The sequence below is a fragment of the Prionailurus viverrinus genome, chromosome A3 (assembly GCF_022837055.1).
Source record: "Prionailurus viverrinus isolate Anna chromosome A3, UM_Priviv_1.0, whole genome shotgun sequence".
Taxonomy (NCBI): domain Eukaryota; kingdom Metazoa; phylum Chordata; class Mammalia; order Carnivora; family Felidae; genus Prionailurus; species Prionailurus viverrinus.
In genome coordinates this window covers 61,724,900-61,748,623 of record NC_062563.1, presented here as the reverse complement: position 1 = coordinate 61,748,623, position 23,724 = coordinate 61,724,900, and the positions used below count along the sequence as shown (strand labels likewise).

The window sequence follows — 23,724 nt, the reverse complement described above, 5'->3', positions numbered from 1 at the left end:
AGGTCGTCGGCTGCTGGGCACTGTCTCCCTGAGGGACTTTGTGCGGAAGGCGGCAGCTGTCGCTCTCAGGTTGTTATTAGTAGTGATTTGCCAGTGAGCAGTGTGACACCTCATTGATCAGTGATTGTGGCTGTCCTGGATTAGGGGTTTTGAGAGAAAACTCTGCCTCTTTCTGCCTCCTGAAGTAGCCTCCTCCCCAGGGGCTGCTGATTCATGCTCTGACTCACGCAAGCCTTTCATCTGACTTTCTCTCCTGTGCTGCCTGTGTTTGGAGAGCAGAGGCCTGGAGAAGGTTTGCTAGGAGCCTATTTCCTGCCCACAGTGACAGCAATAGAGTGGGCTGGGCAGGGAGAGCGCCCCTACTTGTATTTGGGCTTTTGCCTTGGGTTGATTCTGATAGTTCATCCTTTAGCTCTGTGTGACCTTGAGAAAGTTACTTCGTCTGGACTTCTGTGACGTCATCCATAGAAGTCCTTTTTAAGACTGTTCTCAGAAGAACCCCCATCATATAAGACAGATGAAAATGGGGTTTTGTGGCCAGTCCTCCCTACCCAGCTCCAGCTCTGCAGCCCCGAGAGGTTACTGAGGCCTAGAGGGGCCACCAGAACCCTTTCCAGGCCTGGGAGCCCTTGTTCTGTGGAGGAGGAAGGCAGGCAGACCTTAGACTGGCTTCCTGAGAAGCTTGTGACAGTCACTGCCATTGGTCACAAATCCCATGGACCTGTATGAACCACCACAAGCCTCCTGTCTTGCTTATGCTCCCTCTACCACCATTCTCCTGCCCCCCTGGTGGAAGGGACATTATTGGGTTTGCTGTTGAGTTGATGACCTGTGTCCTCTTGTCAGAAAGGGTGACACGTCTCTCACAGAGTGAGGAGAGGAGGCAGTTTCATGAGTTATTGCTTCTTTCTTTCTTCTTGCCCCCAAGAAAAAAAATTCCAGTCCCCGGAACAACTCCCACGCGCTATCCATCCTCTTTGATGTTAGTGCAGTTTTTCTTCCTAATGAGCTCCGGTCTTCAAATGGGGCCAGGAGGAAAGCCAGGGACCTTGGGAATATAAGAATCCTTGGCGAATTACTTTAAATTAATGAGACTAATAAGGAAAATCGAGTTCAGCTGTGCAGATCAGCTCTGTGTTCTGTGTCTTGATGACTTAAATTGCAGATCCTAATTAAATGCCCCAAATAACCATGAAGTGGCTTCTGAGGCCCTCTTGACTCAAAACTTCTCTGGTCTGTGAACCCTATCGAGTGTAAAATTAGTCTGTAGGTGTTCCCCTTTAAGAATTTCTATCCCCAGGACCCCATGATGCCTGTAATATCCCCCACCCTCCTTAGGTGAAGGGGCCTTGCAAGGGCAAGAGGAAGGGGATAAGGGAGGGGAAGGGGAGGGCTGGCAGGTTGTCAGGGTCCAGTTGTTGCCTTCTGTCAGGAGGCATATCTGTACTGTCCCACGTGAAGGGGGGTGACTGCAGCCTCACTACAAGCTGAGCAGGGCATCCAGGCAGGGCAGTGGAATGCTGGAGATACACTGGGAAGAAGTTCAAGAAAGAAGAGCTCCTTCCTCAAGCTGCTTCACACCCAGGGTGCCACCTTTGCCTCTGGCCAGCATGGGGTGCAACTTTCAGTGATGCAAGAGGATGACCTTAAGCTAAGAAAGGGACCAGCTCCCTGTGGTCCCACACCCTCTTCTCCACGTGGTCTCCGTCTGTGTCTTGTCTTTTTAAATGGCTGTGACCAGAGCACAGGTAGAATATTTCATTAAAAGCACGCATGTTGCAGAGCTGACATAAACATTTTTTCATGCTATGTTGTCTTTATTATAGTCATTAAAATAATTAAACTCTTTATTGAAGTAGAAGAATCATTCATATACAGCTCAATGAATTTTCACACAGTAAATTCGTAGAACCAGCACCCAAAACAAGAGACCACAAGCCTTCTCATGCCCCACATGCCCTCCCCAGTCAGTACTTGCCCCTCAAAGATACCACTGTCTTGACTTCTAATACCACAGACTCATTTGGCCTGTGCTTGAACTTCATAGAAATAGAATTGCCTAGTTATGCTTTTCGTCTGACTGGCTTTCCGCCTTGACATCGTTTCTAAAAGCATCTGTATTGTTTTGTTTATTCTATAGCTGATGGACACTTGAGTTGTTGCTAGTGTTTGACTATTATGAATATTATGCTCTAAATGTTCTACCTTTTTTTTTTTTTGGTGAACATAAATATGCATTTCTCTTAGCAATTCCACTCTGAGTTACATACTAGGTCACGATGTAGGTATATGTTCAGCTTGAGTAGACACTGACAGTTTTACAGCACGGCTGCACCATTTTACCCTCTGCTAACAGTGTATCAGGGTTCCATTTATATCACATCGTCACCGATACTCGGTATTGTCTTTTTTTTTCCATTTTAGCTATTCTAATGAGTGTGCAGAGGTATCTCATGTCTATAATTAGTGTTTTCCTGATGACTAATGAAGTTAAAGAAATTTTCATATGTTCATGAACTTTGTCATGATCATTTTAACAGCCATATAGTAATGCATCTTATAGGTGTTCCAGAATGTACTTGTAGCTGAGCATTTTGATTGGTTCCAGTGTTTGTCATTATAAGTAATGCTACAATAAGCATCTTTGGACTGTTGGCAAGAATTTTGTTTTTGTTTATAAATATATTGGTAAATAATTTCACATTGCTTTCTGAAATGCTTGTACGACTTTAAAATGTTATCAGCAATATAGAAGAGCCTTACAGAGTTTCCCCTAGGTCTGCCAACAAAGCATATTCTCATGAGAAGAGACAAACCTCTTTTGGAAGACAATTTTAGGTGAATATAGGAATATTTAGCGTTGCTTTAATTATTATGAATGAGGGGGTGCCTGGGTGTCGGTTGGGCCTCTGACTTTGGCTCAGGTCATGATCTCTTGCTCTGTGGGTTCAAGCCCCGCTTCGGGCTCTGTGCTGACAGCTCAGACCCTAAAGCCTGCTTTGGATTCTGTGTCTGCGCCTCTCTCTCTCTCTTTCTCCCAAAGTAAATAAACATTAAAAAAAATTATTATGAATGAGTTTGGTCACTTCTCCAAAACGTTTACCGTGTGTATTCCTCTTCTATGTATTCATACCTTTGCCACTTGCATTCTTAGTGAGGTTTTTTGTTGTTGTTAATTTGTACAAGCATTACTATAAACTATAGATATTAGTACTGCAAGTACTTTCCCTGTCTTTATCATTTTCATTCCATATTTTGACTTTGTATGCCTCTTGATGTCAGCAAACTCGTCAGTCTTCCCCTTGGAGACTTTTACTGTGACTCCCCACCTGAGCCATTGCTGTGTCTGCCAAGATGCCCGGACTAAAGGTCCCCAGGTGCTCCAGTGGGAGGGGTAGGAGGAGCCCAGTCTTCAAGGGAAACTGAGTTTGCCTGAGTGCCAAGCACACTGCCTGTCATCTATACCCCAGATGTTGGCCCTTTCAGATAGCTCATGTGCTGGGCCCCCGGGACTGACTTGGAGCCTGGCTTGTTCTCTACTCCACAGAAAGGCACCCAAGGGCCAGGCAGCCATAGCAGGGCAGAGCCCTCTTCCGTTTTTGCACATTTGGCTCCCGCTGCAGCCCTGTGAGATGGGTACTACTAGCCTCATTGTAGACACCAGAAACCAAAGTCTCAGAGGGGCCCAGCAACTTCTCCCTTGAGCTGACATTTGTGAGCAGGACTACTGGAAGACTCAGATTCTTATCTCTGCATTTTCCCTCAGCCACACAGTGGGTGCTTTAGGGCTGGTCCATGTTCCCCTGGATCACCCCTGGATGGGGATAGGAATGTGCATTTCTGTTTCTCATCTTTTGGGCTTGAGCAAGACCTTTGCTTTTGAGCCAAAAAGTTAGATTGTTGTGTGGAGCTCACAGGAACATGTAACTCTTGGCTTCCCCATATCTCTAGGTATTAAGATTATAACATAAGCATCATAATATGCACTCTCGAGAACTTCATGTTTGGCCACTTGTTAAGTTAATAATTTTCCATTTTTAGATGATGGATTTGGACGTGCTTCTATGAAGAAATGCCACGTGTCTCAACTGGCCCAAGAACAAACATGTCCAGTAAGTTGCTGGCTGAATATTAACTCAAGAGCGAGAACACAGGCCTTCAGGTACACAGGTGTTGACATACTTTGAGAAGACAAGAGTGTCTGGATACATGGAGAGCTTTGAGAGAGGTGTTTTAAACAAGAGAGGTTGGTTCCTTCTGGAGACAACAGGAATTGTAGCATATACATGGGCTGGAAAAACGTGAAACTCACTTCTTACTGCTTAACCCACTTCTTAGAGCAAATGTATGTTCTGTGCCATGCTGGAGTATCCCTCTGATTCAGCCTGTGGTGGCACTTTGCCCAGAAGTTTCCATATCCATAGCATAGCACTATCCACTTTAGTTAAGTATAGATTACAGGCACATGTTTTCTAAGACCAGGAGACCTGTGAAGTTCCTGTAGCTGTGGGAAGAAAGAGAGCAGGTTGGAGACATGTGCCTTTGTCTCTCCAGGGTTTCACCATGCCAGTGGGTGGCAGACCCTTCATGCATCTCCTATCCTTCTGACAGAGGTGAATTGGTTTTATGTTAAAGATTCTATGAGACTTGTCAACAGAAAAGCATAGTAAAACAAGAACATTTCAGAAGCCATCTTTCATGATTGTATCTAAAGCAACAGTTACTGTGGTATGTCTTTGTTGAAGAGAACATGATTTCCTTATGGGATCCCATGAGCATATGTGTTGGTGTGTGAGTATTGGGGAGTGCAGGGGAAGCACTCGAAGGGGCCTAGGTCATCAGACTCTCCACCCCTGGCTCCTCCCTTGCCTGTGTGAGGCATTTATTCTGTCCATGAGAGCACAGTCTCTCAGTCACCATCCCTATGTTTCTTACCAGTGTCGGTGCCTTTTTCTCAGGACTACTGCCACCTTAGGGGATTAGGGCTTGGTGACAGCGCGTCCCGGGGAATCAGGTGTGGTCTGACCCAGGAACAGGAAACACATCATCACCAATGACATCATGACAGCAAGAGAGCACAGCCCTCGCCATGGTGCCAGGGCCCGTGCGATGCAGCGGGCTTCTACCATTGATGTGGCAGCTGACATGCTGGGCCTCTCTCTGGCAGGTGAGTCTCACAGGGCCTGCGCCAGGTTCCTGGTGCAAGGTCATGGCACATACCCTGTATGCCTGCCTCCTGGGGTACCCTGTGGACAGCCAGAATGAGCCCCCAGTGACTGCCCACTCCAGGTGGCTGGAGGGCAACCTTTTGTTGAATCAGGGCGTAAGGGAGGGGGAAGTCAGCCCTCTTCCTGGGAACCGCTTCCATTGGAATTGGACTGCTGTCAGTTTTCCAGCTTGAGTGGGCACCTCCAGGGCTCATTTGCCAGTAGATGATATGGGAATGTCCACAGTGTCTGTCTGGCAAGTGCCCAGGCCATGATCAAAGCCCTCCTTGTTGTGGCTTTGCAGAGCTTAAGAGGAGGGGGGTTTGATCTTGGAGTTTGAGACTTCTTAGGAATTTCAGAAGTGAAATATTTAGAAAATGAAAAACCTATCTCATATAATAGTTTCTGAGCGGGGAAAATGTAGAATGTTGACTCTTTTGAATAAAATCTAAATGCAAGGAAAAGTTTATTGAGCATGATTTTTTCCCGTCATTTCCTTTTTATTCAGGAAATATCCAAGATCCAGATGAGCCCATTTTAGAATTCAGCTTAGGTAGGTATCTTTTTGCATTTTTCGTTTGCTTTGCAATATACGTTGCTTAAAAACAGAAACACGACCCTGCTCAGATTTGTGTCAGAGCACTTGCTGCTACTGAAGTGTCTCTAAGATGAAGCCACCGGGCAGGTGTGAATGTCCTGTGGGTGGAGAGAGCCTGGAGCCTGCAGATTTCAGCCTCCTCAGCACATGTTCCCTCCAGGCTGGCAGTGGGGGTGGGGGGAGGGCAGGGGCGGGAGGTGAGCCCCCCAGAGCTGCGAGGACAGCCTTCCTAGGGATGTACCCACGAGGTGGGAAAGCTGGCTCGGGGTGGGAAAGCTGGCTCGGGGCGGGCATTGCCAGTCCTAACCATACAGCCCTGTGCAGTTAATTTTAGCCATCTGGCCCTTGGTTCCCTACTCTGTGGGTGGAGGCAATGATACCTAGTGCTTTCCCTCTTGGGCAGCATCAGAATGTCCTAAAAACTGTCCTGAATGTCCTAAGATTATCCTAAAAAACTCTAGTAGTATGTGCTGGCTCTGGGATCAGGGAAGTAAGGTATTACTGTGGCTTACCCAGAAGATCGGGCAGTGCGGTGGGGTCACCCACAGATGTTTCTCCTTCATAGCCTGACACACTCCTGTGTCCTTCTCCCCTTCCCTTGTCCCCTGGGCAGTGCTCAGCATTGGCCCCTGGCCTGGCAACGGTGTCCGGGAGGTAGTGGGACATAAAGGAAATACATCCTCGAGAGCCAGATGACCTGGATTCTAGTCCAGACTGTGCCACACACTAACCACATGGCCTTGACCTTGCCTGACCAGTTTTCTCATGTGCTATAATAAGGGGTGTTACCGTTTGAGTGATAAAGAAGATCATGGTGGTTAAAACAGAGCAAAATCAGACAAATGTCTTTGACTAATGGCAAACTCCGTAAAAATGTAAGGGCATTATTATCAAATTAATACTAAACTTTGAAAACATCGCCATTTCAGATTGAATGTCCTTAAACAAGTTCAGAGGGTTTCCCAACCCTGACTTAGTGGCTAGTTCTGCAGTGAGAGTGAGTCCTGCATTGTGAACTGGGAACAGGAGGGTAGGGGAAGCAGTCTTTAACCCTGCTGGGATTCCCACACCTGCCTGCCCCCAACCTAGAGCTTTATTGCTCTTCACAAATTATAATACTAACCCAAGGACTTCCACTTTCACAAGGGAACAGTGAACTTATCTCCACCCCCTTATCTTAAATCAGCACAGACATCAGGAAGAATAAGCAACAGAAACACTCTGTGCAGTGAGACATCTTTGGAACCCCCAGACTGTAACCTGTGAGGAGGAGGGAACAGGCGGAGAGGAACATGGTCACACCTGCATGTCTGTGAAGGTGCTGGATTTGTCCGAGAGATACTGGGGAGCTCAGAGACAAAAGCAAGGGCTTATTGGAAAGCTTGTATAAGGAAGAGTTGGAGGTTCAGGTTCCCACCACACGCAGCCCTGCAGGGACTGGTGGTTATTCTCATGAGAAACTTGGGAGGCAGAGAGGCTCTGGGCTGACGTCTATTAGCACGGAGGAAAGCATGGTGAAGGTCCAGAAGTCTACTGGATAACAACCCCTGCCTCGCCCTCTCCAACCTTCTTCCTCTTATCCTACTTCTACCAGGCTTATTCCTCCAGGCAGGAGGCTTTCACTCTGGAAAAAGGAAACTCCCACTCCCCGCAAAGAGACAGATGCCAGCTTTCTGGACCCCAACCAACAGTAGGCTGGCCAGCCACTCAGCTCACTCTCATACTCAGCTTTTTGATACCTTATTCTTAAAGACAAATGGACATTCTTTTGTGCATATAAAGATTGGTACATGCATGCTGATTTCAGCTTTATCCATAATAGCTAACACTGGAAACAACCCACATATCCATCAGCAGAATTAACTATGATACATCCATACAATGGAACACCACTCAGCAAGGAAAAGGAATGAAGTACTGATACACACATAGATGAATCTCAGAAGCCTTGTGCAGAATGAAAGAAGCCATACTCAAAAGGCTGTATGCTATAGGATTATGTTTGTGTGTAACTCAGGAAGACCAATCCACAGTGATAGAAGACAGATCAGTGATTGGTTGTCCAGGAGTGCTGGTGAGGGCTGCCTGGAAAGGGGACTGGGAACTCTTTGGGGTGATGGAAATGTACTGTATCTTGACTGTGGTGGTTATATAGATGTCTATGCTTATCCAAACTCATTGAGCTCTCCACTTAAAATAGGCACATTTTATATATAAATTATACCGCAAAGTTGATTTGAAACAAAATGCAAGAATGGTTAAAGTTTGAAGGGCTTTGTGGAAGGCCCACACATGGAAGAGGAAGCAAGAAAAAATAGAATCTGGAAGAAATACAGATATTGAAGAAAGTAGAAGAAAATATCAAAGAATTATAATTTATACCCTCAAGAGAATATGGGATAACCATAAAATAAAACAGGACATTGTAAAGAAAAAAAATTGAAGAACAAGGGCAACCTTAGAAAGTTAAAATATGATTTAAAGAAAACTTTAAGAATTCAATAAACATTCAAAGATATTCAAGGAATTATCCCAAAAAGTAAACATTTTAAAGCAAAATAGAAAATGGGAGAGAAATTCAAATGGGAAATTAGCAAATTCAGGAGGCCTAACATTTACGGGAGAGAATAGAAAAGAATAGAAGGGAGGGAATTAACGAGAAATAATACAAGAAGTCTCTCATAACTGAAGAGTGTGGTTCTAGGTTAAAAATGCCTGCTAAGGCCTAGCATAATGATTGGAAAAAACCCATAACAAGGCACATCCTGGGAAAGTTTCCAAGCACTGGGAATAAAATGAAGATCCCAAAACTTCCAGAGAGGTGGGGGGGGGGGGGTGCGCGGTGTGGTGGAGAACAAAAGAGGTCATATCCAAGGATCAGGAGTCAAACTAGTGTGGAGGGGATTCTCAGTGGCACTGGAAACTTGAGGACGGGGGAACAGCACCTTTAACGTGAGTGGGAAAATATTTCTGACCCGGAATTCTCAAGCAGACTATCAGTCAAATGTGAGGGTAGAAAGAAATATATTTCAGCTTTGCAGACTCTCAAATAAACTTCTCCCACATCCTTTCTCTGGAAATCAGTGGAGGATGTGTTTTACCCAAAAGAGGGAATAAATTGAGAAAAAAGAAGACATGGGATCCAGAAAACAGGGCCCAGCCCAGGAGAGAAGTGAAGGAAATCCCAGTTGGCTCATAATGAATAATATTCTCTTAGCTTTATTAATGCAGAACATGGATTTAACAAAAAAAATCTCAAGTTAAACTGATTGAGTGTAGAGAGAGAATGAGAGTCAATGGATTTGAGGTAAAAATCCTCACCCCTAGGGGCGCCTGGGTGGCGCAGTCGGTTAAGCGTCCGACTTCAGCCAGGTCACGATCTCGCGGTCCGTGAGTTCGAGCTCCGCGTCGGGCTCTGGGCTGATGGCTCAGAGCCTGGAGCCTGTTTCCGATTCTGTGTCTCCCTCTCTCTCTGCCCCTCCCCTGCTCATGCTCTGTCTCTCTCTGTCCCAAAAATAAATAAATGTTGAAATAAAAAAATTTAAAAAAAAAATCCTCACCCCTATAACAGAAACCAAGATATTTCTGAATTTGGCAAATCAAGGACAGTACTATTGTCATTTGAATTACATACTTGGGGGAAGAAATAGCTTAAAAAGATGAGGGTGAATTTTATGTCAAGCAATTTTTTTTTTTTTTTTTTTGAGAGAGAAAGAGAGAAAGAAAATATGCCAAGCAGGCTCCACGCTCCGTGCTGAGCCTGATGCAGGGCTGGATCGCACAAATGGTGAGATCATGATCTGAGCCGAAATCCAGAAGAGTTGGATGCTTAACTGACTGAGCCGCCCAGGCACCCTACCTTTTTTTTTTTTTTTTTTTTAATTGTGGTAAAAATCACTTAACATATCTGGGTGGCTATGTGGGTGGCTCGGTCAGTTAAGTGTCTGTTGGTTTCCACTCAGGTCATGATCTCGTGGTTCATGGGTTTGAGCCACATGTTTGGCTCTGTGCTGGTAGCATGGGCACTCTCTCTCAAAATAAATAAACATTGAAAGAAAGAAGGAAGGAAGGAAGGAAGGAAGGAAGGAAGGAAGGAAGGAAGGAAAAAAGAAAGAAAGAAAGAAAGAAAGAAAGAAAGAAAGAAAGAAAGAAAGATGAAAACAGGAGCCAGATGATTGAATGGTCAAATATTTTATCTTAAAAATAAAAGTTTAAAATTTGGAAGTGCTCATTTTAAAACCTATAATACAGAAAATGTTAGAGGAAAAGAGTACCCTATCAGAGAGAGAATCACAGTTGGCATTTTGGTATAGATCCTTCCAGAAATATTTTTTTACACCCACTCAGTGCTATACAGAAGTTTTAATGATTTTTTTTTTTTTTTTTTTTTTTTTTGGCCTGTGGAGGTGATGGGATTATCTCCAAAAATGTCATGCTGGTATTCTTAACATGTTTTTTTTCATGTAGCAGAAATGTCATTGGCATCTTTTCATCTTAATAAACACAGGATTTGGGGCACCTGGGTGGCTGAGTCAGTTAAGCATCCAACTCTTGGTTTCGGCTCAGGTCATGATCTCATGGTTTGTGGGTTTGAGCCCTGCAGGCTCTGTGCTGACAGTGCAGAGCCTGCTTGAGATTCTGTCTCTCCTTCCCTCTCCGTCCCTCCCCTGTCACATGCTCTCTCTCTCTCTGTCTCTCTCGCAAAATAAATAAATAAACTTAAAATTAAAAAAAAAAAACAACACACAAACAAACATGGGATCTGCCCCTTCACTTCGGGTGCTTATGTAACTCTATTGTATGGCTGTGCCATATTTGTTTTAGCCAGTCTCCTGTTGTCAGATGTTTAGGTTCTTTCCAATTTGCCGTTATAAACACGACCACAGTGAACATGCTTGTATATAGATCTTTCACACACTTTGTTGATTATTTCCTCAGGATAAAGTCTTGGATACAGAATTGCTGAGTCAAAGGCTATGTACTTGAAATACATTTTACTGCTTTGCCTCGATAGCACTTACTCAGCTGGGATTATAGATGATCTGGTTGGAGAGGCAAGGCGTACATACTACAGACTCGTGGCTTCTCTGGAAATAGGCCAAAGCAATGTAAGAGACAGGAGATGTGATTGTGGGCTGCTGAGGGAGAGCTTCACGGAAACACTGAGGACGAGACTTAGCTGAGCTGGCTAGTGGTTGGGGCCAGAGAGTGGTTGGGGCCAGAGAGGAAGGTGTGTTCTGAAGGTGGCAGTTGGCCCATCAGCCCTTAAACTGATACCAGTCTTCCAAGCTTTGGCCACCTGTTATGCCTCAGTCTGTCCGCTGTCACTTATGCTTGAAAGACCCAAATGTTCCAGCTTCACATGGTTGTTAAGAACTCATGCCTGATGAAGGGGCGTGCCCAGAGAAACCAGGCCTTGAGGGTCTTAAACAGTAGCTTAAAGGAGAGAGAGAACAAGTGAAATTGTCAAATCCCTGACTCCTGCTGAGTCTGACGTAGCAGAAGAAATAGAAGAGAACTTTAAAAATTAATAAAGTGTTCAAGCTTTTAGAAGAAAACAGAGGATCACTCCCAACAGGGAGGCAAAGATTTCTGGGGCAGAATGCAGAAAGCACTAACTCTGTGCTTTAGTTTGCTGCTGCTGCCTTAACAGATTACCAGAGATGGAACACCTGAAACAGCACAAAGATACTACGTTACAGTTTGCTTAGGTCACAAATCCACTGGGCTCAGTGGAGTCTCTGCTCAGAGTCTTACAACACCAAAATCAAGGTATCTGCAGGGCAGTGTTCTTTTCTGGAAGCTCCAGGGGAGAACTTGTTTCTTTGCTTTTCATGTTTTTGGTGGAATTCAGTTTTTTTGTGTGATTTTGCTAGCAGCCAGTTGAGGCTGGTTCTCACTTTATCAAAGCTGCTCACATTCCTTGGCTTGTGGCACCCTTCTTCCATCTTCAGAGCCAGCAATGGCAGGTGGAATGCCTTTCATGCTTTGACTCTCTCCTGCCCTTTTTTCCCCATAGTCACATCTTTCTGACTCACCCTTCCACCATCCTCTGCTACTTTTAAGAGCATGTGTGATTAGGTTAAGCCCACCCAGATGATCCAGAATAATCTCTCCATGTCAAGGTTCCATGACCTTAATCACATCTGTGGTGCCCATAACATAATATATTCACAGGTTCCAGGGATTAGGATGTGGATACTTTTTTGGAGGGAGGGACACTTTTCCTGCCTACCACTCCCTAAGATTAAAAGTCTAAAAAAACACAACAAAAACAGAAAACAACCAAGTCTTTAAGAAAATAAATTGTAAGATATCAATCTTTTGGGGGAAAAATATTCACAACACATATACCCACCCGAGAAAGGACAGATCCAGAGTAAGATACAAATCAACAATAAAAAAGTCAACAATTCAGTTTACAAATGAGCAAAAAACTTGAGCAGACTCTTGACAAAAGTTTTAAAAATGAACAAGCACATGATAAAAAGATGCCTTGCATCATTAACAATCATGGAAGTGCAGATTAAAGCACATCCATTAGAATAACTATGAAATAAAGACTCACCCTACCGAATATTAGTGGGGATGCAGAACAACTGGAACTCACACACATTGCTAATGGGATTGCAAAATGGTACAACTACTTTAAAAAAAGCTTAGCTTCTTACACAGTTAAACATATCCTCTGCTCTAATCTAGAAATGTCTCTGTTAGGTACTTAAGCAAAAGAAATGAAAGCCTATGTCCACGAAAGGAGACGAACAGGAATGTTTGTAGTGGCTTTAGTTACAGTGGTTCACAACCAGAAACAACTCAATGTCCATTAACAGAATGGTTAAATAAATGCAATACATTCACACAATGGAATCTAACTCATCAATTTAAAATAAGAGAGTGATGGCTGGCGAGGATGTGGAGAAACGGGAACCCTCTTGCACGGTTGATGGGAATGCAAACTAGTGCAGCTGCTCTGGAAAACAGTGTGGAGGTTCCTCAAAAAATTAAAAATAGATCTACTTTATGACCCAGCAGTAGCACTGCTAGGAATTTACCCAAGGGACACAGGAATGCTGATGCATAGGGGCACTTATACCCCAATGTTTATAGCAGCACTTTCAACAATAGCCAAATTATGGAAAAAGCCTAAATGTCCATCAACTGATGAATGGATAAAGATGTGGTTTATATATATATATAATGGAATACTGCGTGGCAATGAGAAAGAATGAAATCTGACCATTTGTAGCAACGTGGATGGAACTGGAGGGTATTATGCTAAGTGAAATAAGTCAGGCAGAGAAAGACAGATACCATATGTTTTCACTGTTATGTGGATCCTGAGAAACTTAACAGAAGACCATGGGGGAGAGGAAGGGGGAAAAAAGTTACACAGAGGGAGGGAGGCAAACCATAAGAGACTCTTGGATGCTAAGAACAAACTGAGGGTTGATGGGGGGTGGGGGAGAGGGGAAGGTGGGTGATGGGCATTGAGGATGGCACCTGTTGGGATGAGCACTGGGTGTTGTATGGAAACCAATTTGACAATACATTCTGTTTAATATAAAAATAATAAAAAAAAACCAAAATAGAATAAAATAAAATAAGAGTGATTACGTACAACAATATAGATGAATCTCGAATACATCCCATTTATATGAAATTCAAGGACAGACAAAAATGATGGAAATCAGAAATTGGTTGCAGAGGTAGGGGAAGAATTGGTTGACTAGGAAGTATGAAGAGGAAATTTCTAGTCTGAAGGAAAGTTCTCTATCTTGTTGTGGTGATGGTTGCATGGGTGCATATGATTGTCAAAACTAACTGAACTAAAAACCTAAGCTTTTTATATTTTATTATATTCAATAAATGATGAAAATTCATAAAGTCATATGAGAAGATGATACAAGTAGATAAATAGTGAACCGGAATTATTTTTCAGAAGCAAAAATCAATTTCTAAATTGTAAATCGCCAGTGAACATTTTAGAAAATGGGAATGATGAGGGCAGGAATGGCATAGTGTAAGGACCTCCAAAGATCCTCTCCTCCATAAAGGCAATGAGAACACTGGCAAAAATGGCCACAGTCCATTGCTTTAGATCTCTGGAAATTGACCAAAGACTTGAAGTGGTCTGGGAAGCATTTATTACTCCTCAGAAAAAGGTGGTTGTTTGGACCAGTTTTGAAGTTTGGCCACATATTTCATCAGTTCTATGATGTATATTTTTTCATGTTTTACTCTTTAATCAGAAAATATCTTACAATCAATAGCATAGCATAGTCTAATGGCAGTGGGTCTTTTTTCTTTCAGAGTGCATTTCACAACAGATAGCATGTTCATTTCAGTGAAATGTGATCATCATTCTTATGGGTTCCTTCTGTGATAGAATTATCTGAGTCTTATCTATTAAAAATGCTTAGTACAATAAATTTGGTACCGTTAGTTCCAAAAAGTAACATTTATAATAATATTGCACTTGATATGAGGTTTATAAGGAGAATAAAATGAGCAATAGCTTCTTTAGTAAAAACAAAACATAACAAAACTTTGTTTATGCTGCCACAGAATTTTGGATTTACTTCCAGCATACATTCACACAGAGACCTGTAGGACACCACAGCTCAGGGCTAGCCACCAGTCATAGGATGCAGGCATGTGTAGCTGTGTCTTGATTTTACAGACTGTGTGGCTGCTTAGCTCAATTAGTTAACAGTTCAGTTAGTTATTAAGGTCACATGTTATGGGTCAGACCCCATGTGAGGTTGTTGGCTTTGTGTTCTAGTCCATGGACACAGAAAGCCCCCTTCAGCCCAGCTTTCTACTGACAGTTACAGCCTTGCTGTCATAGGGCTGAGAGATTGGGGGTGGGGGTGGGCACATGCAAAGAGATTGCTTCTAGTTTAAAAGATCACCTTCATGTGATAACTGACAATGTAAGTGTCTCATCACTTTAGTGTCATTTACTTTTTTGGGGGGTGGGGGTTTCTTTGGGTGTGTTTGGAACAGAGAACTAATTGGAGCCTGATTTTAATGGATTCTTTTCTTTCTGATCTTGATTCTATAGCTTGCAGTGAATTGCATACTCCATCGCTAGATCGAAAACCAAATAGTTTTGTAGCAGTGAGTGTAACCACCCCTCCTCAGGCATTCTGGACAAAACATGCACAGACGGAGATCATTGAGGTGGGTGCTGCTAGCCCTGTCCCCTGGAGCTCTGTGATGGACTTGCATGGTGTTTGTAGCCCCCATGGGAGGGCTGTGAGTGACCTGAACACCTGTAGCTGCAATTATGTTTATGTGAATTGTTGCTGCTTCCCCACGGGTTTTCAGTACATTGACATTTTTCTTCACATTCATCTGACTGACATTTATATTTGCCAAGTTATTTATAATTATTGATTTGCTATTGGCTGGTTGTTCTTGAACAATGATCCCATAAGGTTATTGCCGTTTAAGAGGTAAGAGCTCATTCTTCCTTGTCATTTTCATTTGGCTGCTACTTTTGAAGAATTGTGTTCATTAATCAAAGTTTGGAGAGTGTTAACTATTAACTAGCCTTCTTACTGGACATACCCCCATTTTTATTGGCTTTTTTGGTATGTCCTTTTGCACTGTGTGTTTTGTATTTACTTTTTACGTTAAAGTAAATGATATGCTTTCACCGTGGGGATTTTACAAACTTCTTTTAGATAATTTTGTACCTTATGTAAGTTATGAGAACTAAGGGTAGGAGTTATATGAGATTGTACAGAATTTTGTTTGTGATGTGAGCATCTATGTGAATTAACCCCTCCCTAGCAGTCTCAAACAAACTTAAACTACATTTCCTCCTCTTCTCCCATTTTACGTCAGATAGACCACCCTTTTTCATTCTCTTGGAAACTTATTTCCAAGTTCAAATGAACAATTTTGTTTTCTAGGCATCTGCTGAGCACTGCCTATATGCGGAGCACAGTGCTAGGTGCTGTGGATCATACAAATACCTCGGAGGCCTAGTTCCTGTCCTAAAGGAGCGTACCATCCTTTGGGCAGGGAGGCAGAGTGAACATGGTCCATCTCTGCACTGTTATGTGGGAAGGGGTAGAGTAGAGAGAAGAGGTCAACACGTGGGGTGTGGGGGCCCATCCAGCTGTGAGGATTAGAGAGGCTTCCTTGGGTGGCACTGAGTGAAATTCTGACTTAAGAGATCTGCGTGGGGCCCAAGAGTCTGCACTTCTCGCAAGCTTCCAGGTGATACCCATACTGCCAGTCTGGGGATCATGTGTTGAAGATCACGCCAGAGTTCTGTGGTTGTTATGCAAAGGCAAGTGATAGGAAAGTGTCATGTGGTTTGGGAAATAATTTTATCCTGTTCTGTGTATGCAAAAGGCCCAAGTGGAAGTGCAAGGGAGAGAAGCCTTGAACGTCAGGCCAGGCATTTGTAGCGGGCCAGTGCAGGCTTTTCCAAGGGGAGTCACCTGACTAGATGTGCTTCAGGGAGGTCCTTACTTGATAGTCATTTGGGGAAGTATGTAGGGCCTTACTGTCAGTGGGAAGGAGTGGAAAGAAGGGGTGCTTGTGATAGGCCCTGGAGGTGGGTTTGTGGGAGCAGTTCATTGTCTCTGGGTGGTTGAGAATGACGGAGAAAGAGGCACCAAAGCACACATTTGTGGCCTCCTTGGGAAGAGAGGTAGAGATGGGCTTAACCAAGGGCAGATGGAGGGTGAGATTGGGTGGGCTGTGGCCCCAGCAGGCCACCCAGGAGGGGTTGTCCAGCAGACTTTTAGAGACTAGGTCTGAAGTTGCAGAGGGAGAGCAGCTAGAGGCATGGGACCCACAGCAGGTACAAACAGGAACCATTAACCATTTGGCTAAGATAGTTAACCACTACCTGGGAAAGAGAATATGATATGGGGCTCTTGGGGGGTGGGGGCAGGGCTAAGCTGCCAGCAAATGACTACCTATGATCTGGAAACCAAGAGCTAGTCCTTTGAAAGGCATAGCCTTCAAAAGGTCAGGCCTTAATTATGCCAACTACACGATTCTGGAAATAAGAAACGACTCAAGCCATTCATTTTCATCTGTCTTTGTACATCTTAAAGGAACAACCCACAGTGGTAGATCCAAGTATATAACTCATCGGAAGTTGTAATACTAAGAATACACATGTACATCCAACTTATTTCAAGTTTGGAAAATCCCTTCTACTGAGTGAGAAACCCTTAGAGTGAACCCTCAGGCATGTCTTGGGCGGTGAGCCTGCTTGTGCCTGGATCTATAGAGGTGTGTCAGACAACTTTGTCTTTTTGGAAAGCAGCATTTTGGTTGGTTTGTATGTATCCATTTAAGCCGCCATTAGTGTTTGTGTTGATCCAAGTTGGTAAGAACATTAGTGTCTCGTTCTGAAAATTTGGGTGTGTTTCAAAACCATTTACTTTTAAAAATCAAACTGTATTCTGATTATTCTCTTTTCTATTCCAGGGAACCAACAATCCTATATTTCTAAGCAGTATTGCCTTCTTTCAAGACTCCCTTATCAATCAGATGACACAAATCAAACTCTCCGTGTATGATGTCAAAGATAGATCTCAGGGAACAGTTAAGTAACACGTTGTGGTTCATGAGATTTTTCTTCCCCTTTTTTTTAAGTCTGTAACCATTTGAGTGAGAGCTGAACATAGATTAACATTATTACTTTGGTCACAAATTAACTGATGTCCAAATATATTTGTCTTTAGGAATTTCTTCCTGAGCATCTCTGTTGGGCTCCTGAGATGAGGGTCAGATGTGTTATGGGAACCAGCCAGCTGGACTCCTCTGAGACCTGTTATTTGGACCAGAGGCAAAGCAAGCGTACTAATGCCTTCTTTCCCCCCTCTTCCTCAGATGTATTTACTGGGCTCTGGAACATTCATTGTCAAAGATCTTCTCCAAGACAGGCATCATAGGTTGCATTTAACATTAAGGTTGGTGTTTAATTTTATTCCCTTGAAATAATCTGAAATTATGATGTCCAGGCGCGGATGTGGGGAAAGGCCCCATTTCCTGTACGGAAAGAGTGCCCAGCCCTGTCCCAAAGGCTGACCTAAGTGAGGAGGTGGTTTGTTCACTGAAGTGGGCCTGTCAGGGAATGGCATTGCGTGGTGTCCATAGGAAATATGAGCCCAGTTGTACCTAAAGGGAATATGTGCCCAGCAGACCTGAAGGAAGTCTAGATACATACATATTTTTGTCTGTTACCTCTTCTCTCCCCAATAGAATATGATCTGCTAGATAGCAGGGTTTTTGTCTGTCTTGCTTCATGGCTGAATCCTAACCACCTAGAACAGGTCCTGGCACTCCATAAATATTTATGGAAGGAAAGCAGGAAGGGAACCTGTACTGTATCTCTGGAAGGAGGATGAAAGAGGTCAAGATGTCAGCCGTTTCTAAATTCATTTTGGGGACAGTTCTCACCCAAACCCTAAAATGGTGTTCTCTTTTTCAAAATAATGTAGAACTTTGGAAAATAGTCCGAAATTGCAAAAGGAATTTGGCGATGGTTAATTACCTGCTGGATAGCACACAATTCTGAAGCTGTGGTGACGGCCACGTGGCAGGCATTGGGCTGCAGTCCTCAGTGTGCCTAGGGAACCTGACTCAGGATAAAGGGCGAGTCTTAAGAGAAAATGCAAAGGGTACTGTGGGGCAAAGGGCTGCTAGAGAAAAATATTCAGGTACATCCTGTGATAGAACTAATTCTAATTATATTAGAGTTAAATGAAAGAGGAGGACCTCATCCTTTTGAAAAGGAGCTATGTACGACTCTTGCTCAGAGAGAATGGGGAAACATTTTTCCAGGCATGAGAACAATGAGAAAAAGTCACAAAGGAAATTGTCGGTATACGTGACCACATAAAAATTGAGAACGTGGCTAATCAGACATCTGAAATAAAAAGGCTGAGGCTTTGGGTATCCCTGGGGCTTCCCTGGATGAATCAGATGGACCCACGCAGCTGGCAGCCACCCTGAGGGGTCTTAGGGGTCTTAGGGGCAAAGCTGACCAGGGCTGGAGTGGCATTAACTATGTCATAGCAGGATTCAGAGGCTTTGGGAAACCCTGGGTGACCTCAGCGTACTTGGTGTCCAGGTCTAGGTCTTGGGTCTACTCAGAGCTTAAGGATAGGTGGGAAGGAGCAGAAGGGGGTTCAGTGCCAGAAGGAAGTACTCTCCAGTCCTGGTTCTGAGATGTGTCCTCATCACTCCCTGGGGCAGGGTCAGCTCGGGCTGGTGGGCACCTCCCCTCCAACTAGCTACCAGGCACATCCACAGGTCTCTGTGGTGCTGTGTCCCCTCTCAGATGCAGCCCTTCTCTATGCTCTCATGGTTTCCTTGTCTGCCTTCCCCGGAGCCTGTGTATATAGTGAATGCTGGCCGGCTGACCAGCAGGCCGGATCCTGGCACCCCTCGATGACCCAGGATGGCTGAGTTTTGCATTTAAACAGAAAATGAAGTGCAGGCACAGCACCTCTCACCAGAGCACATTGCTCATTGCAGATCTGCAGAGAGTGACCGCGTGGGTAACATCACCGTGATTGGCTGGCAGATGGAGGAGAAGTCGGACCAGCGGCCTCCTGTGACTCGGTCTCTGGACACCGTCAATGGGAGGGTGAGCACACCACCTTGCCCCTCTCCGTTAGAACGAGTAAGAGGACCTGTCCAAGTCGACTTTGCCTCTGGCCTCAGGGAAGGGAAAGACAGAGCCCCCAAGACAGGAGGTGCCAAGTACCCCCAGGCACTTCTCAAAATTGAAGGGGGTCCCCTCAGGGAGCATGGTATGCAAGGCTCTGCTGGGGGAGCCTGGCTGGGGAATCTGCAGTCAGGAGGGGAGAGGGGCTACTCGTGGGGGGTATGGAATGACACCGGGATTACCTTTGTTGTTTTGTTCTATCTTCCCTCCCAGGCACACACGTGCCCCACAGCCACCTTGTGCACCTCTGCACCCTCTCACCTACCTTCTCTCCATCTCCTCCCCTCCCTCTCTGTCACCCTGTCTCCCATGCATCATTGCTCACGCAGACCCTCTCATGCTCTCAGACTACAGTTCTAAGTAAGAGTCCAAACACTGGTAAGTGGTCATTGCCATAAAATTACTCCAAATAAGCCCAGAACATCAGGCTGTGATAACATTCCTGGGCATCATCTGTTTCCTCCCTCTCATTCTATACATCACAACAATGCAATACCAGGTGAACTGAGCTTGTCACTAGAAAATGGTGTGTGCGTGGCCTAAGTTCAGTATACTGGGAGGTGGATTAATTTGTGGCTTGGGCAGTGTGTTTATTGTAGAGTAAATGGTGGAGACTAATTTTTTAAGAGTAATATATGATGCACCTAGGCCACATTCCTACTGGGTGTTCTGGAGTTGTCTGGGCCTTACTGCTTCTCTGTGCTTTTCTGTACACAACCTCAGATGGTTCTGCCCGTTGATGAGAGCTTGACTGAGGCATTGGGAATCCGATCCAAATATGCTTCGCTGCGAAAAGACACTTTACTGAAATCGGGTAAACAGCTTCCTCCGTTGGTACTCTTGCCACTCTTGTGAGTGTCCTCTTGGGCCCGCAGTCACCCTTTCCTCCCCACCTGCTCTGGTTATCACGGCCAGGCATCCTGTGCCGCGTTTTCAAAGGGCCATGCCTTTTACCAGCATATGGAATTAGTAATACTCCAAGCAAGGCGGGGAGGGGGCGAGGATTCCTCCTTCATTTCACTCTTTCTCATTTTGCCTTGGGTTTTGTGACTGAAAACCTCCCCACCCCAGCTCCTGCACTTTAGAGTTAGTTACACATCCTGGGACAAGAAGATTGCATGTCGCAGGGGAGGAGCACGCAGGCTGTCCCCTGGCGGGTTTTGGTTTAAATATTTTCGTTCCCTTGAGATGAGCAGTAAGAAGCCCTGCTGAGGGCCTGGGGAGGAGGGCCCGTGCGACAGGCCTGCAGCCAGCTCACACACAGCCTCGGTCTCCCCTGCCACCTCACCTCAGTGTTCGGCGGCGCCATTTGCCGCATGTACCGGTTCCCCACCACCGACGGCAACCACCTGCGGATCCTGGAGCAGATGGCAGAGAGCGTGCTCTCCCTGCACGTGCCCCGGCAGTTCGTGAAGCTCCTGCTGGAAGAAGATGCGGCCAGGTGAGGCCATGTGGAGAGACCAGCCACCCGTCATGCCCATGTCGTATGCCCCTTCCTTTCTGGAAAGTTAGATGTGGTGGGTAGAGCACTGGCAGCAGAGAGACCAGACTGCAGACCCAGCCTCTACCACTTGCCTGCTCTGTGGCCTGGGCTTGCCAGAGCCTGTGTTTGCTCACCTGTATCTTGGAGTTCCTGTGCAAGCCAAAGTGCCAGAAGCACCAGATGTGTGCCCAGCACTCAGTACCTGCTCCCTTCCCTCCCTTCTCCTTTCCCCTCAGTTGGCCTTCAGAGAGTTAGGACTGGCTGATAGTTCTCTGGTCCTGGCTGCCTGGGTCAGCGGTTTCCTAGGGTAGGGCCACAATGATACAGGCTACAGAAGCCTAAGTACAGCCCACTGGGGCCCTCTGCTCCTCCGTATATCTCAGCCCAGGGCATATTCCAATGGTCCCAAGACAGGGAGAAGCCAGAGAGGTGATTCAGCACCACAGATTGTGTCTCCTGTCTTCCTCAGATGTCATTTCTGCTCATCATAAAATGATGTTAATTGTGAACACAATATGACAGAGCATGAAAGGAAACAATGCAGTCAGAATCTCACTGTTTTAATACAGCTATTTTTAAAAATTTTTTTATCTTGAAAAAGAAATCAACCTCAGAGGAAAATGACAAGAATAATGCAATAAGCTGCTTTATCTCTCTACATGTACTATTTTACAGTTATTTTAATTTTAACATTTTTCCTTTCACCTTTTCCATATTTGTTCAGTTTTTCCTAGCTCCCATCTGCTTTTGCATAGATCTTCGGTTTTTGTGCTATAATTTTTAACTACGGCACAAATTCCCATTATTCAGACTATATCTTGTGTGTGTGTGTGTGTGTGTGTGTGTGTGTGTGTATACACACACACAAGATGTATATAAGATATATATATACACACACACACATATATATACATATATATATATATTGTTTTTTAATGTTTATTTTTTTTTGGGGGGGGGGGGAGCTAGTGAACAGAGGCTCCAAAGTGGGCCCTGCATTGACAGCAGACAGTCCCATGTGTGGCTTGAACTCACGAACCATGAGATTATGACCTGAGCTGAAAGTTGGATGCTTAACCGACTGAGCCACCCAGGCGCCCCTCAGACTATAACTTGAAAGCATTTATTCATTTCAAAGGCATTTTGGTTTTGAGGGCATTGTTGCGTTTTACACACGTGGCTGGTGGTGTGCCTGGTGTGGGAGGCTTCTTGAGGAGCGAGACAGACCGTGAGAGACAGACCCTCCGGAGAAGTAGGGGCCGTGCACAGAGCCCCGGCTGCACGAGCTGCGTACAGAAATCAGAAGGGGTGGTGAGAAGGAGGGTGGTCTGGGCAAGCCTCTGTGAGCCGTGACGTTAAGCTGACACCCGGAGCCTAAGAAGGAGCCACGTGACGTATGGGTAGAGACACCAGAGAGAGCCCAGCAGCAGCTGCGGCAGACGGGGCTCATGTGCTCGTGAGCAGACCCACAGCTGGTGGGCGAGCTGGCCAGCAGTGAGCAAGGACGGAGGCCTCACCACAGCCTTGCCCACGTTGGTGTTCTTTTACTTTGATGTTGCTAATTTAATAATAATAAAATGGTACAACTCTCTATTTACCTTCAGAGAATTTAGTAGATTACACAGAATTAGCTTTTTTTAATCCCCCCCAAAGGAAAACATGCATAGTATGAAAAAACAAATAGTGCCAAAACAGCATAATAGTGCCAACAACATAAGTCTTGAGGCCTTCTCCTCTCTGATCTACTTCCCAGAAACATCCACTTTTAGCCATTGTTTACCACTATGTTTCTAAATATAGTATTCTCTTAACTAACCAGTTTCAGGGATTAGCTACTCATTCCCTGTGATAAAGATTTTAGGTCTTTTGTAGTTTCCCATTACCCAGCTTCCTAATATGGTTATCCTTTTTTTTTTTTTTTAAATCCATCTTGTGTTTTCATTATTCTGATTATGTAGCTGTTATTTTACTGCTGAGCTAAGACATTTATATTTCAGTTTTTATACAGTTTTTAATTTTTCTGGAGGTGACAGATCCTCTTTTTTCTTCTCCTCTTCTCCCTTTCCTGCCCTCATGTAACTTTTAGATTTAAACAACTCATTACTCCCATAGACAGCCAAAGGAGGCACAGCCAAAGTTGCTAGCTCCCCGTGGCCCTGGCCCCTTACCCTGAGGGACGGCACTGAAATAGAGGGGGCTGGGTAAGTGCGGCAGAGCACGGCCACCTGGTGCCGTCCAGCTGTAGACTGCTGCTCGGCAGCTTTATGTTTCGCTGCAATGTTCTTAGGGGCGGGGCAGGAAGGCCCAGGCCTCCCCAGAACGTGGGGGTAGTGAGAAGCTGTCTCAGCAGCTCCTGGGGGAGACAGGTGAGTGAGATGGCCTCATGCAATCGCTTACAGGCCTCCACTCCTCTCGTCTTCCAGGACGGTCCCACGTCCTTCTGTGCTGCCCAGACTCACATGGGCTGCAATCCAGGCCTTCACCTGCATGGCCTATGTGGGTACCAGCAAGGAACCGCTCCCCTAAAGCCCCTCTCCTCCACTTGGTTTTCCCCGGACATTTGACAGAGTTTCTGTGAAAAGCTTCTCTGGGTGTTTTTCCACATGGTGAGTGGCCTGCCCTTCACACGGCCATTCCTCTTAGAGCGCTCTGTCATGCTGCCCCACTGCTTGCTCTGTAGACCTGTGGTGTAGCCATTGTGCGAGGCCTTCCCTGGCATCGGCGA

General features: G+C 45.0%; 1 protein-coding gene across 9 annotated transcripts in view; it reads left to right on the top strand.

Moving 5' to 3' along the window:
• Nucleotides 1-23,724, top strand: part of INPP4A (inositol polyphosphate-4-phosphatase type I A) — a 137,085-nt gene that overhangs the window by 69,813 nt on the left and 43,548 nt on the right. For 7 of the 9 annotated variants that reach the window (XM_047852219.1, XM_047852216.1, XM_047852218.1 and 4 more), the window contains exons 2-10: nucleotides 4,042-4,112; nucleotides 4,959-5,167; nucleotides 5,716-5,760; nucleotides 14,873-14,991; nucleotides 17,269-17,385; nucleotides 17,674-17,753; nucleotides 19,324-19,435; nucleotides 20,240-20,330; nucleotides 20,810-20,957. In XM_047852219.1, coding sequence (XP_047708175.1) covers nucleotides 5,062-5,167; nucleotides 5,716-5,760; nucleotides 14,873-14,991; nucleotides 17,269-17,385; nucleotides 17,674-17,753; nucleotides 19,324-19,435; nucleotides 20,240-20,330; nucleotides 20,810-20,957 — 818 coding nt within the window. In that variant the 5' untranslated portion in view covers nucleotides 4,042-4,112; nucleotides 4,959-5,061. Of the gene's footprint in view, nucleotides 1-4,041; nucleotides 4,163-4,938; nucleotides 5,168-5,715; nucleotides 5,761-14,872; nucleotides 14,992-17,268; nucleotides 17,386-17,673; nucleotides 17,754-19,323; nucleotides 19,436-20,239; nucleotides 20,331-20,809; nucleotides 20,958-23,724 lie in introns of all 9 variants that reach the window. The other 2 variants (XM_047852214.1, XM_047852212.1) reach the window with 2 other exon arrangements.